Source organism: Gigantopelta aegis, chromosome 1, assembly GCF_016097555.1.
Source record: "Gigantopelta aegis isolate Gae_Host chromosome 1, Gae_host_genome, whole genome shotgun sequence".
Lineage (NCBI taxonomy): Eukaryota > Metazoa > Mollusca > Gastropoda > Neomphalida > Peltospiridae > Gigantopelta > Gigantopelta aegis.
The window spans coordinates 40,339,605-40,356,372 of NC_054699.1; the positions used below are offsets into that span (position 1 = coordinate 40,339,605).

The 16,768-nt window shown below is 37.6% G+C and overlaps 1 protein-coding gene across 1 annotated transcript in view; it reads right to left on the reverse strand.

The window, feature by feature from the left end:
* Positions 1-735: 735 nt before the first annotated feature.
* Positions 736-16,768, reverse strand: part of LOC121374984 — a 91,659-nt gene continuing 75,626 nt past the window's right edge. The window contains exons 28-30 of the mRNA XM_041502165.1: positions 5,322-5,407; positions 2,473-2,692; positions 736-1,615 (exon numbers count right to left, since the gene is read on the reverse strand). Of these exons, the coding sequence (XP_041358099.1) occupies positions 1,538-1,615; positions 2,473-2,692; positions 5,322-5,407 (384 nt within the window). The 3' untranslated portion in view covers positions 736-1,537. The remainder of the gene's footprint in view (positions 1,616-2,472; positions 2,693-5,321; positions 5,408-16,768) is intronic.

The window sequence follows — 16,768 nt, forward strand, 5'->3', positions numbered from 1 at the left end:
TAAATGCAAACACGTAGATATTGAGAGAGGAAACCCACTGTCGCCACTTCATAGGCTACTCTTTTCGATTAGCAGCATGCGATCTTTTTATATGTACCATCCCACAAACAAGGTAACAGATACCACGGCCTTTGATATACCAGTCGAAATAAAAACTATTTGGTTCGTTTTAAAAGTTAACTCGTTATACATAGTTTGTTTTATACATTAAAATTTATTAATAATATATTGCCTTAAAAAAAACTTTATGACCAGTTTATTGTATGCAGTAGTTTGTTGTAAATGTGTTCGTTTTAAGTGTACTTTACTGTACACGTCAGGACTGGTGCTTATAAAACTTGAGTCTAGACTCGTGACTCTATTATAGTCTGACAGGCCTCGGTGGCGTCGTGGTTAGGCCATCGATCTACAGGCTGGTAGGTACTGGGTTCGGATCCCAGTCGAGGCATGGGATTTCTAATCCAGATACCGACTCCAAACCCTGAGCGAGTGCTCCACAAGGCTCAATGGGTAGGTGTAAAACCACTTGCACCGACCAGTGATCCATAACTGGTTCAACAAAGGCCATGGTTTGTGCTATCCTGCCTGTGGGAAACGCAAATAAAAGATCACTTGCTGCTAATCGGAAAGAGTAGCCCATGTAGTGGCGACAGCGGGTTTCCTCTCAAAATCTGTGTGGTCCTTAACCATATGCCTGACACCATATAACCGTAATTAAAATGTGTTGAGTGCGTCGTTAAATAAAACATTTCTTTCTTTCTTTCTATTAGAGTCTCAGACACTAATGTCATGACAATGCCATACATATTGTATGCATGTGACGTCATTAGAGATTGAGTCTGAACTCTAAAAGTGTTACAAGCACCAGTCCTGATCTTGCCTACAAAGCAGTTAAATTTTCTGAGTATGAACTAACATACTAACATGTGTCACATGTTAACTGTAAATAGAGCAGTTTGATCAAAAGAGTTGCAATCACAGCTTGTTTAATAGAGCAGTTAAAGGGAACGCGTTGAACTATCACATCTTGTTTATAGAACATTTAAATATAAGGATTTGAACTATCACATCTTCTTTACAGAGCAGTTAAATGGAATGAGTTGAACTATCGCATCTTGTTAATAGAACATTTAAATATAACGAGTTGAACTATCAAAGAAGTTGAACTATCACAGCTTGTTTAATATAGCAGTTAAATGGAATGAGTTGAACTATCACATCGTGTTTATATAACAGAAAAATGGAAGTTGAATATCAAGGTGTTGAACTATCACATCTTGTATATACAGAACAGTAATGGAACAAGTTGAGCTATCACATCTTGTTTATATAGCAGTTAAATGGAATAAGATGGCCTATCACATCTTGCTTATGGAACAGAAAAAATGGAAGGAGTTTAACTATCAACGGTTTTCAACTATTTTTTCTTGTATATATAGTATATATACAAGAAAAAATAGTTGAAAATATATTATATACAGCAGTTAAATGAGTTGAGTTATCACATCTTGTTTATATAGCAGTTAAATGGAAGGAGTTATCTATTTGACGTTGGCTGGTGTGAAGTCAAGTTTCTCTGCTGTGTTCGACCCTCCAACAAATTCCTGGAATTCACCTGTAAAAATAACAGATAAAAATGTTAAACTCATGATTTTCAAGATACAATGCCCCCGCCAATCAAACTTTTTTTTTTAAACTATTAAATTTTATAAAATGATATGATATATATATATATATATATACAGAGAGAGAGACAGGGAGGATTCGTCACGAGTGTTTTTTAATATGGAAAATATCTACAGTCTATGTTAATCGGTATTTGTCGAGGATCTGACCCATCCACAGCAACACATTACTTAGAGACCTTGCAAATTTGTATACCATTATTAATCTGGTTAATACACTAAAATTATCACATGGGTTTATGACATGGATATCATGAGTAAGTTATAGGATATATATATATATATATATATATATATATATATATATATATATATATATATATATATATATATATATATACATATACACACACATACACACACATATATATATATATATATATATATATATATACATATACATACATAACGTGGATTGCACCCACCCCACCCCCACCCCCAATATGGTTGACCCCTCCAATATAAAATCATGTGAAGGTAATTGCTTAGTAAACCAAACCAGAAAAAAGATATCATCTAAATCTACCTGGTGTGTTCTGCATATATACAATGAATAAAATGAGTAAAAGTCTTGACAGTAAATCTTATATTTTACGACAGATAACTGATTTTGATTGTTCAGAAACGATGGTGAAATGACAAAAATGATCGACACACATCTACCAGCAAAAAATATTAATATCTTCAAATAAACAGGTCAGGTCATAGGTTTTTACGTACGTCCACATTCAGAATAAGCTGTTGCAGCGCACCTCTTTCCTGACCTGAACTGACCTGACCAACACACCTTTTTTTCTAGGTCGCAGTAACCCTGTGCCTTGTCCCGGAAGCGCTGCGAAGCTCTCACGTCAACTGTGACATCCATCCCAGCACATGACGCAATCGCTCGGTCCACCATTTCCATGAAGATGGTGCGCATTTCTACGTCTTTGTGTTGAATATCTGTCAGGTCGTACTGGACTGGGTCAGTTCGTAACTCAGTAGGTGCTGGAGGCTTGTCGGTATTCCTGTGAAAACAACAAGTAAACAGGGTTCATAGCGAAAGTAAGTTCATGGGCCAGAGGGAATTACTGGTTCATAGGGTTTTCAAATGTGGGCTACGTACCATGGTGAGCAGGTGTTTTCGTCAAGGAACAAGGACATCAACGGTTTTCAATAAACACTAAAATCTGGATTCTAGAAAGATCTTTTTCTCTTTTTATTCATTCGTTTCAATATAATTGCTTGCGGAATACAAAACAATTTTAATGTATCAATGTCGTTCAAAATTATATTGGTTTAAACAATATTTATTTATTTTTATATTAACCAGGGGTGGGAACTGGTGAATTGTAAAAAAAAGAGACTAAATCTTGAGGGGTCCGGGGTGGTGAATTGTAAAAAAAAGATACTAAATCTTGAGGGGTCCGGGGTGGTGAATTGTAAAAAAAAAGAAGAGGAAATCTAAGAGTGGTCCGGGGGCAAGGACGATTAAAATGCGAGGAAACGCAATATTCCATGAGAGGAAAACCGCTGATCCGAGGACAATTCCCACCCCTGATTAACAGATGAGATTGGTCAACATATAAATACATTTTTCTATATTATACAATTGAAATATTAACTGGTCAACATAGACATTTTAGAAAGTACAAGATGTGCATTTAGTGTTGAAAGATGTAAAACTACTGTACATTTAACCTGTCAAAGTATAAATATTTGCATATAGATTAGAACAGTGAAACAAGAAGAGTAAAGGAGATGGAGGACTGTTTTATTAGTCAAAATTATATTGTGAATTTTTCTTCACATCTTGAATTAATTCATGGAACAAATTATCAGTGAATACTAAAAAGTTCACATCTATAAGTTCTTTCAAGAAAAAATTAAAATTAAAAGCCTTTGATTTGGAATAAGTGATCTAAATGGCCACAAATTTACGCATTTAATTGGAGAAGGGGCGGGCGGTAGACCATTGGTAAAGCACTCACTTGATGCGCAGTCGGTCTGGGACCGATCCCCGTTATTTCTCGCTCCAGCTAGTGCACCACGACTGGTATATCAAAGGCTGTGGTATGTGCTATACTGTCTGTGGGATCGTGCATGTAAAAGATCCCTTGCTGCTAATCAAAAAGAGTAGCCCATGAAGTGGCGACAGTGGGTTTCCTCTCTCAATATGTGTGTGGTCCTTAACCATATGTTCGACACCATATAACCATAAATAAAATGTATTGGGTGTGTCGTTAAATAAAACATTTCCTTCCTTCTTTGGAAAAAATCCTGTGGTCATTATGTTGGAGATTCGGAACATTTATTGTTATTTTGACCCTTGTACAATAGATAGTTCCAGACCTACCTATCTAGGTTAAATCATTTAAATTTAAATATCAACACATTAATATATGGCGATCCCAACTTAACACTACAAGAAAATAGTCTCATTTTCAAAGCAATCCAACATTTCACTGATGAAAGCAAACGTTTTGGCTGATAAAATCGTTCACCTTATCCTTTATTTTTCTTGTTTCTCTGTTCTAATCTATATACAAATATTTATATTTTGACAGGTTAAAAATACAATAGTTTTACTTTTCTTAATACTAAATGCACATCTTGTATTTTTCTCAACATGTCCTTCTTGACCAGTTATTACTTCTATTTTATAATATAGATAATTCATTAATATGTAAAAACCAACTTAGAAGAATATTTGAAAATATTCAAAATTTTACTTTAAAAAAAAGAGTAAATTTCCAAAACTATCTATTAGTTTGTGGAGACTACCCCAAAGAATCACAGGACCATGTTTCAAAACTATCTATTAGTTTATAGAGACTACCCCAGAGAATCACAGGACCATGTTTCAAAACTATCTATTAGTTTATAGAGACTACCCCAAAGAATCGCAGGACCATGTTTCAGAACTATTTAATCAAACTGTAGCAGAAGATATGCGTTCAGATTTGCTACTTAAATTTTTAAAACATTTAATAAAAATTGAAACATTTAATATTTTTCAAAATATCTCTGAACAAATTGGTATTAAAAAGGATGAATGGAAGGAATGCTGGATAAATTGGTATTAGAAAGGATGAATTGAAGACATTCTGGACAAATTGGTATTAAAAAGGATGAACCCTGGACAAATCGGTATTAGAAAGGATGAACGGAAGGAATGCTGGACAAACTGATATTAGAAAGGATGAACGGAAGGGAAACTGGACAAATTGGTATTAGAAAGGATGAACGGAAGGAATGCTAGACAAATTGGTATTAGAAAGGATGAACGGAAGGGACACTGGACAAATTGGTATTAGAAAGGATGAACGGAAAAAATGCTAGACAAATTGGTATTAGAAACGATGAACGGAAGGGACACTGGACAAATTGATATTAGAAAGGATGAACGGAAGGAATGCTGGACAAATTGGTATTAGAAACGATGAACGGAAGGGACACTGGTCAAATTCGTATTAGAAAGGATGAACGGAGGGGACACTGGACAAATTGATATTAGAAAGAATGAACGGAAGGAATGCTCGTCAAATCGGTATTAGAAAAGCTCAGCTGATAAACTTAACAGCGGAGCTAAAAAGCCTCCCACACCACTGTCCGTGGGATGAATTGTGTCAGAGCCCTATCAGCCGAAGTGTTTACCACATTGAGAACGCTTTCCACATCATTCTCCTCGTCTCGTAGTCATTGTCATCCTCCAATCGCAGTACGTACAGCGTCGTCGTCTTCTGTGCACAAACAAGAATATATAAATCAATAATAATAATAATCATAACAATAATAAAATCTCTCTCTCTCTCTCTCTCTCTCTCTCTCTCTCTCTCTCTCTCTCTCTCTCTCTCTCTCTCTCTCTCTCTCTCTCTCTCTCTCTCTCTCTCTCTCTCTCTCTCTCTCTCTCTCTCCAGAAATGTCAAACAAATCATTCTTAACGAATTAACATTTTATTCATAAAATACTCATTTGTCTAATTTCACATTACTGATTACATCAATAGGTAAATATGAGAAAATGCTTTTGAAAAAAATAAATGCTAGTAAATATTGCAAGAAAATATAATTCAAAGTTAATATATATTTTAATAAAAATAAAAGAAACAAAGCAGAAAATGGATTCATAATTTTATTAATGTTATAGTTATAAATATATCCAACTGAATCTGTGACAGGTAACACCAAACACAGGGAGGGTTTTTGTTGTTTTGGTGTTTTAGTGTGTTTGTTTGCTTGTTTGTTTGTTTGTTGTTGGTTTTTTTGTTGTTGGTTTTTGTTTGTTTTTTTGTTGTTGTTTTTTGTTTGGGTTTTTTTTTAACATAGTAAAACCAAAAATAAAATTAAAATGCTAGCGTAATTTTATTACTCTACACATGTATTATAAACAAAGTAAAAACTAAAATTAATATTTTGATTACTGAGATGCTAAAGACCAAATTGATACCGAAATTATAGAATGACTGATATACATTTCTTCCAAAGTAACTTATTGCTGATCAGAACAGGATACACTGTTCATTCACCAGAATGTAACATTTCCGACCAGAATATCATTTTAAGACTGAAAAGTAGTTTGCCAACTGGCTCTGATTCCCATTTTTCCCTGGGATACAGGGCCAATATTTTCGAAGCTATCTTACCCTACGAAATCGTAAAACCATTGTAGAGTGCAGGGCCGTAGCTAGGATTTTTTGTTTGAGGGGGGGGGGGGGGGGGCAACTTTCGATCGATGAGGGGATGCTTGGTGGAAGAGTCTTGGATCAGCGAATTCTCAGTTTCCTAATTCTAGCTCAGTGGACTCGTTTGCTGGATTTCTACTCTTTGTTAATCGTAGAACAGTAACAGGTTTCTGTGTTTTGTCAAGCCAATATATGTAGATTTATCACTATTGCAGTCTGTAAAGCAGTAGACGGATACTTCTTAGTGCGTCAAACGATGACTGCAACTATGTTCATTGAGATATAACAGCTTTCCTCTTTGTCCATGAAAGATTATTATCAGTGACTGCTAGCTGTCCTCCTATATAATCTGGATACGAGAAGAAGATTTTTCGTCTGGTGATTCTTCATCTATGTTATTCAGGTTCTTTACTGACAGACGACAATTCCAGTGATTGCCATTTTGTTTCCTCCATAAGCTGAATACAAAAAGGAACTTATCCGCCTGTCTTTAGAACGGCGATCATCCGTGATGTCTTGGCATCTTATGATATCGAAGTCTTCCTTCTCGCTGGTCTGATACAGATTTAGTGTTGATGGTAAAACAATAGACATGACTGCTGCTTCAGGTGTTAACGTCACACAACAGTTAAATGTTAAGTAATCTTGTAGTTTTGCTTTGAATGAAGATCTCTTTTAGTTAAGCTCTGGTTTATATAGGAACTACGCGTGACCGGGAAACGTGTTTCTCATGACCGATCGGGCATTCTTGCAGTCTACTTCATTCAGCCTGGGAAACGTGATCTGAATCAACAGGAGAAACCTCCAGAAATTGATAGCAGCAAAGCCTCCGCCAGTCCAAAATATTGCACTCGAGTGCTCGAGGGTCAAACTCGAGTACCCGACACATGCAACAGCGGATGATTAATAAATCAATATGCTCTAGTGTTGGTGTTAACAAAACAAAACTTAGAGAGGAACCATCTGTTTAAATAAATACATAATTCCTCTTATGTTTGACAACCTACATTTCAGAAAGATGGAATGAAACGATGAATGAATACACGGAAGAATGAATGAATAAATGAACTACTAACGACACCCAAACATAACACATCGTGAAGTGATCATCGTCCCATAATTTACATCCAAAGAAGCACTACCTGTACTACTCGAAAGACAGCATATCTTTATTTAATATGCAACTACTGATGTTACCCAGGGCTTAATCATGATTAACAAATTTAATATCAGTAATAACATATTTATTAAAAATTATAATAATTGTTGCAATTAAAGGCAAGGAAACGAGTCATTATTTGTATTAAATGTACTTACATTACACTATAACATATACTCCCAGACTAGTTTACTAAATGACAACTAACAAATATAAGAGCACACTGGACTAAATAAAGCTGTGATGGCATGCACTCATGAATCTGTTAAAACAATGATGTTCGCAGGTGTTTGCGATGCGCTGGTGATGATGATAATGCTGATGGTGGTGGTTGTATTGGTGAAGACGGTGATAATACTGGTGATGATGATGTCAGTGGTGGTGATGATCATAATGGTGCTGATAATGATGGTCGTGGTGGTATGATAATGGTATTAATGATGATGATGATGATGGTGGTGATGATGATGGCGGTGATGGTGATTATGATGGTGGTGATGATGATTATGATAGTGTTGATGAGTGTGGTGATGATTATGTTGATGATTATGATGTTCATAATGGTGGTGATGAAGATGTTGATATTGATGATTATGATGATGATGAAGATGATGATGATGATGCTAATAGTGTTCATGTTGATGATGCTGATTATGAGGAGGCAGATTGTTACTACGAATTACATTCAACAACTTCGCAGGGATAAAAATAAGTCACGTTGTCCTCAGATACAGCCACTTGCCAGTAATGTATACTGCCGGTTACGAGAATCACGTTTTTCCGCTCACGTTGAGCTAGTACATAAAACAGCGGCTCACTGCAAGAGATCGCCATTCAACACACAACTGCCGAGCTACGTAGCAGAAGTCTCAACTGAAGTGAACAACTAAACCAACAATCATGTCTATTGTTTTACCATCAACACTAAATCTGTATCAGACCAGCGAGAAGGAAGACTTCAATATCACAAGATGCCAAGACATCACGGATGATCGCCATTCTAAAGACAGGCGGATAAGTTTCTTCTCGCAATTTTATTCTCATCTGTGTGGGACTTAATAAATAAAAGTTTGTTTTGTTTAACGACACCACTAGAGCAGATTGGTTGTTAATCATCGGCTATTGGATGTCCAACATTTGGTAATTTGGACAAATAGTCTTAGAGAGGAAACCCGCTACATGTTTCCATTATTAGCAAAGGATCTTCCCACACACAGGTTAGCAATACCACGACCTTGTACACCCGGTCGTGGTGCACCTACATGTACATGTATGGTCCTTAATATGTCCAATGACAATAACGTTCAATAAGACAACTTGCCCATATAAAATGACGGCATCAGATGTGATGTTCTCTGACAATGTAATTTTTACATTCATCGAGAAATTAATAAACTCCCGTTGCTACGTCTGGACCAGTGGGATGACGTTATGCTGTAATGAATGTAACGGTAAATTCATTATTTCCGTATTTCCAAAGTGTTTCTGGTCATCTTGGTGTTTTTAAAATAACAGAATTCATGTTTTATAGCTTTCAAAACGCACATACGTTCGTCTGTTTTAAATAGTAATTCTCCATTTCTGACTTAGTCGTCCAGAAGTGAATACCGCTGTTCTCAAGAAACATCCGCTGAACTGTGATCAACAGTTCACCATCTTGTCAGTGTCCTACATAGCGACGACCTGGCCTCCACACGGTTATATCTGTCATTATTAAAACATAGCTCATCATTTGTCATTGGCTTCTAAGGCATGTATAGATTCGCATTTCAACCTGTGCTGGGGCACTGCATACTCTTCAGTGTGTGTATGAGCGGGGGTAGTAGGCCCTACCTCCTCAACCCTCGCCCACTCCGTCCCCGCTTCCAACGTGCATGTTCATGCCACACACAGATCTCATAACCGCCTCTCTCTAGCTCGACTGTCTCTTAAAACAAGGTCTCTGTCCTATCTCTCGACTCTCTCTCTCCAAATGTGTTATACAAATCATTATTAAAAATACTTAACATTTCATGTCATGTCCTAATAGGTAAATAGCGAGAAAATGTTTTCTACAAGGTTATAAATGCTAGTAAATAAACATAGTTCATATAATGTCAAAGTTCCTACCATATTTTACGACCTGGCAATCTAGAAAGGGTTCATAATTTTCATTAATGTTAAATTTATAAACTTATCATCATGTCAGTGTCCTACATAGCGTAACACCAAAGCCTGGCATCTACAAGGTTATTTTGTTGGTATTAAAACATAGTTTCACCATCATGTCAGTGTTTACATAGCGACGACCTGGCATCTACAAGGTTTTATCTGTTCATTATTAAAACATAGTTCACCATCATGTTGGCCTACATAGCGACGACCTGGCATCGAAAAGGTTATATCCGTCATTATTAAAACATAGTTAATTTTATTACTCTACGTGACACCTGGTATTATAAACAAAGTAAAAAATAAAATTAATATTTTGATTACTGAATCTATAGTCAGTGATACCGAAATTAGCGACGACCTGATCTACATACATTTATTCCAAAGTAATTAAAACTAGTTCAGAACAGGTCACTGTCCTACATTCACGACGACCTGTAACATTTCCGACCAGAATATCATTATTAAAACATAAATTAGAAAAGTAGTTTGCCTAATAGCGACGACCTGGATCCACTAGGTTTTACCTGTCATTATTAACCCATAGTTCAGCATATGTTACCTGTCCTACATCGCGACGACCTTGTAGAGTGCAGGGCCGTAGCTCATTATTAAAACATAGTTCATCATTCATGTCAGTGTCCTACATAGCGACGACCTGAGTAGTTAATAGTCTAAAACTCCTTTTCATTAATTTTCATATAATGACCGTTCCGAATTTTTTCGGGGGGGGGGGGGGGCAATTGCCCCCCTGCTAGCTACGGCCCTGGAGTGATGACGTCACTACAGCAGTTAAACATAGTGACGTCATAGCTTACGTTGGACCCATGCCTGAAGGTTAAGTTTCACCACTGCGTACAAGACACATATGTGATGGTCATTATTAAACATAGTTGATCACACATCATGTCAGATGTTACATAGCGACGACCTGGCATAGGTATTTCCTTATATGGGTCATTATTAAAACATAAGCCATCATGTCAGTGTCCTACATACGACGTACCTCCATCTATAGGTTATACCTGTCATTATTAAAACCTGATTGGTCATCAATGTCAGTGTCCTACATAGTTCGACAAAGATCTACCAGAAATTTAATCCGTCAGTTTTAAAAAAGTTCATTTAAAATGTCAGTGTCCTACATAGCGACGACCTGGCATCTACAAGGTTATAGCGCATGGTTTATACATAGCTACGCGTCATCATGTCACGTGATCGTACATAGCGACGACCTGGCATTCTACAAGGTTATATCCGTCATTATTAAAAGCCTGGGAATCATGTCAGTGTGAATCAACAGCGACGACCTGGCCTCTAGAAATAGATAGTCATTAGCAACAGCCTCCGCCAGTCCCAAAATACCTGCACTCAAGGGTACTCGAGGGTCAAACTCGACCCGGACCCCATAGTACCCTGGCACATCCAACAGCGGAATCTGATTCATTATAAAACAATAGTTGCTCTAGTGTTGGTGTTACAACAAAACGACCTGGCATCTACAAGAACCATCTGTTTTATTAAATACATAATTCATCATCATGTCAGTTGTCCATAGCCTACCTTTCACAAAGATGGAATGTCATTATGAAAACATAGTTCACCATCATGTCAGTGTCCTACATAGCGACGACCTGGCAAATACAAGGTTATATCTGTCGACATTAAAACATAGTTCATCATCATGTCAGTGTCCAAACATAGCGACGACCTGTACTACTACAAGGTTATATCTGTCTTTATTTAATAGTGCAACATCATGTGATGTTACATAGGACGACCTGGCATCTACAAATTTAATGTCAGTATTAAAACATAGTTCATCATCATGTAAGTGTCCTACATAGCAACGACCTGGAAACAAGGTTATATTTCATTATTAAAACATAGTTCACATTACATGTCATGTCCTACATAGCCAGACCTGGCCTTTACAAGGTTATATCTGTCATTACTAAAAAATAGTTCACCATCATGTCAGTGGACTAAATAGCTGCGACCTGGCATCTACAAGGTTATATGAATCATTATTAAAACATAGTTCACCATGATGTCAGTGTCCTACATAGCGATACGCTGGCATCTACAAGGTTTATCTGTGATTATTAAAACATAGTTCACCATGTGTTGTGTGAAGAGCGACGATGATGCTGGTTATGATCTGATTATTAAAACATAGTTCACCATCATGTCAGTGTCCTACATAGCGACGAATGGTGCTGACAAGGATGGTCATGGTCATTATGATAATGGTAGTTCATGATCATGGTCAGTGGTCCTACATAGCGACGACCTGGCATGACAAGGTTATATCTGTCATTATTAAAACATAGTTCATCATCATGTCAGTGTCCTACATAGCGACGACCTGGCATCTACAAGGTTATATATTGATCATTATTAAAACATGAGTTCACCATCATGTCAGTGTCCTACATAGCGACGACCTGGAGGCACAAGGTGTTACTGTCGAATTACATTCAACAACATCGCGAGGGATAAAAAGAAGTCACGTTGTCCTCAGTCATATAGCAGCCACTTGCCGGTAAGGTATACTGTCATTACGAAATCACGTTTTCCCATCATGTCAGTGTCCTACATAAAACAGCTGGCTCACTGCAAGAGATCGTCATTATTCAACATAGTTCACAACTGTCAGAGTCCTACATAGCACGACCTGGCATCTACAAGGTTATATATCTGTCATTATTAAAACATAGTTCACCATCATGTCAGTGTCCTACATAGCGACGACCTGGCATCTACAAGGTCATATCAGTCATTATTAAAACATAGTTCATCATCATGTCAGTGTCCTACATAGCGACGACCTGGATCTACAAGGTTATATCAGTCATTATTAAAACATAGTTCTCGTCATGTCAGTGTCCTACATAGCGACGACCTGGCATCTACAAGGTTATATCTGTCGGTAAAAACATAGTTCATCATCATGTCAGTGTCCTACATCACCGACGACCAATCTCTACAAGGTTATATCCGTCATAATTAAAACAAAGTTCAGCATCACTGTCAGTGTCCTACATAGCGACGACCTGGAAAACAAGGTTATATCCGTCATTAATAAAACATAGTTCACCATCATGTCAGTGGTCCTACATAGCGACGAAGTGGCATCTACAAGGTTATAGACTGCATTATTAAAACATAGTTCATCATCATGTCCAGTGTCCTACATAGCGACGACCTGGCATCTACAAGGTTATATCTGTCATTATGACAAAACATAGTTCACCATCATGTCAGTGTCCTACATAGCGACGACCTGAAATCCACAAGGTTATATCTGTCATTGAGCTAGAATCATGTAGGAAAGCTGACCTGGCATTCGCTAATCCAAGACATAGTCCACGAGTGTCCTACATAGCGACACCGATCGACAAGGTTATATCTGTCATTATTAACAACATAGTTCACATCATGTCTGTGTCCTACATAGCGACGACCTGGCATCTACAAGGTTATATCTGTCATTATTAAAACATAGTTCATTCATCATGTCAGTGTCCTACATAGCGACGACCTGGCATCTACAAGGTTATATCTGTCATTATTAAAACATAGTTCAAATCATGTCAGTGAACTAAAATCAGCAAACACGAACAGTTATAATTAGCGAGGTTTACATGAAGACATGCATATAAACATATATCACAGATTCATTTATACCATGCTGTCCTACATAGCGACGACCTGTTCTAAACAAGGTTATATTGTCATTATTTTAAAACATGTGTGTGTCATCATGTCAGTGTCCTACATAGCGACGACCTGGCATCTACAAGGTTATATGTGTCATTATTAAAACATAGTTCACCATCATGTCAGTGTCCTACATAGCGACGACCTGGCATCTACAAGGTTATATCTGTCATTATTAAAACATAGTTCATCATCATGTCAGTGTCCTACATAGCGACGACCTGGCATCTACAAGGTTATATCTGTCATTATTAAAACATAGTTCTCCATCATGTCAGTGTCCTACATAGCGACGACCTGGCATGGACAAGGTTAAATCTGTCATTATTAAAACATAGTTCACCATCATGTCAGTGTCCTACATAGCGAGGACCTGGGCATCTACAAGGTTATATCCATTATTAAAACATAGTTCACCATCATGTCAGTGTCCACATACGACGACCTTGTTATATCCTGTCATTATTAAAACATAGTTCACCATCATGTCAGTGTCCTACATAGCGACGACCTGGCATCTACAAGGTTATAATCTGTCATTATTAAAACATAGTTCACCATCATGTCAGTGTCCTACATAGCGACGACCTGGCCTCTACAAGGTTATATACTGTCATTATTAAAACATAGTTCACCATCATGTCAGTGTCCTACATAGCGACGACCTGGCATCTACAAGGTTATATCTGTCCGTATTAAAACATAGTTTCACCATCATGTCAGTGTCCTACATAGCGACGACCTGGCATTACAAGGTTATATCTGTCATTATTAAAACATAGTTCAAAACATGTCAGTGTCCTAATAGCGACGACCTGGCATCTACAAGGTTCATTATTAAAACATAGTTCACCATCATGTCAGTGTCCTACATAGCGACGACCTGGCATCTACAAGGTTATATCTGTCATTATTAAAACATAGTTCACCATCATGTCAGTGTCCTACATAGCGACGACCTGGCCTCCACAAGGTTTATCTGTCATTATTAAAACATAGTTCACCATCATGTCAGTGTCCTACATAGCGACGACCTGGCATCTACAAGGTTATATCTGTCATTATTAAAACATAGTTCACCATCATGTCAGTGTCCTACATAGCGACGACCTGGCCTCCACAAGGTTATATCTGTCATTATTAAAACATAGTTCACCATCATGTCAGTGTCCTACATAGCGACGACCTGGCATCTACAAGGTTATATCTGTCATTATTAAAACATAGTTCACCATCATGTCAGTGTCCTACATAGCGACGACCTGGCATCTACAAGGTTATATCCGTCATTATTAAAACATAGTTCATCATCATGTCAGTGTCCTACATAGCGACGACCTGGCCTCTACAAGGTTATATCTGTCATTATTAAAACATAGTTCATCATCATGTCAGTGTCCTACATAGCGACGACCTGGCATCTACAAGGTTATATCTGTCATTATTAAAACATAGTTCATCATCATGTCAGTGTCCTACATAGCGACGACCTGGCATCTACAAGGTTATATCTGTCATTATTAAAACATAGTTCATCATCATGTCAGTGTCCTACATAGCGACGACCTGGCATCTACAAGGTTATATCCGTCATTATTAAAACATAGTTCACCATCATGTCAGTGTCCTACATAGCGACGACCTGGCATCTACAAGGTTATATCCGTCATTATTAAAACATAGTTCACCATCATGTCAGTGTCCTACATAGCGACGACCTGGCATCTACAAGGTTATATCCGTCATTATTAAAACATAGTTCATCATCATGTCAGTGTCCTACATAGCGACGACCTGGCATCTACAAGGTTATATCTGTCATTATTAAAACATAGTTCACCATCATGTCAGTGTCCTACATAGCGACGACCTGGCATCTACAAGGTTATATCCGTCATTATTAAAACATAGTTCACCATCATGTCAGTGTCCTACATAGCGACGACCTGGCATCTACAAGGTTATATCCGTCATTATTAAAACATAGTTCACCATCATGTCAGTGTCCTACATAGCGACGACCTGGCCTCTACAAGGTTATATCTGTCATTATTAAAACATAGTTCACCATCATGTCAGTGTCCTACATAGCGACGACCTGGCATCTACAAGGTTATATCTGTCATTATTAAAACATAGTTCACCATCATGTCAGTGTCCTACATAGCGACGACCTGGCATCTACAAGGTTATATCCGTCATTATTAAAACATAGTTCACCATCATGTCAGTGTCCTACATAGCGACGACCTGGCATCTACAAGGTTATATCTGTCATTATTAAAACATAGTTCACCATCATGTCAGTGTCCTACATAGCGACGACCTGGCATCTACAAGGTTATATCTGTCATTATTAAAACATAGTTCACCATCATGTCAGTGTCCTACATAGCGACGACCTGGCATCTACAAGGTTATATCTGTCATTATTAAAACATAGTTCACCATCATGTCAGTGTCCTACATAGCGACGACCTGGCATCTACAAGGTTATATCTGTCATTATTAAAACATAGTTCACCATCATGTCAGTGTCCTACATAGCGACGACCTGGCCTCTACAAGGTTATATCTGTCATTATTAAAACATAGTTCATCATCATGTCAGTGTCCTACATAGCGACGACCTGGCATCTACAAGGTTATATCTGTCATTATTAAAACATAGTTCATCATCATGTCAGTGTCCTACATAGCGACGACCTGGCATCTACAAGGTTATATCTGTCATTATTAAAACATAGTTCACCATCATGTCAGTGTCCTACATAGCGACGACCTGGCATCTACAAGGTTATATCTGTCATTATTAAAACATAGTTCATCATCATGTCAGTGTCCTACATAGCGACGACCTGGCATCTACAAGGTTATATCTGTCATTATTAAAACATAGTTCATCATCATGTCAGTGTCCTACATAGCGACGACCTGGCATCTACAAGGTTATATCTGTCATTATTAAAACATAGTTCACCATCATGTCAGTGTCCTACATAGCGACGACCTGGCATCTACAAGGTTATATCCGTCATTATTAAAACATAGTTCACCATCATGTCAGTGTCCTACATAGCGACGACCTGGCATCTACAAGGTTATATCTGTCATTATTAAAACATAGTTCATCATCATGTCAGTGTCCTACATAGCGACGACCTGGCATCTACAAGGTTATATCTGTCATTATTAAAACATAGTTCACCATCATGTCAGTGTCCTACATAGCGACGACCTGGCATCTACAAGGTTATATCCGTCATTATTAAAACATAGTTCACCATCATGTCAGTGTCCTACATAGCGACGACCTGGCATCTACAAGGTTATATCTGTCATTATTAAAACATAGTTCACCATCATGTCAGTGTCCTACATAGCGAC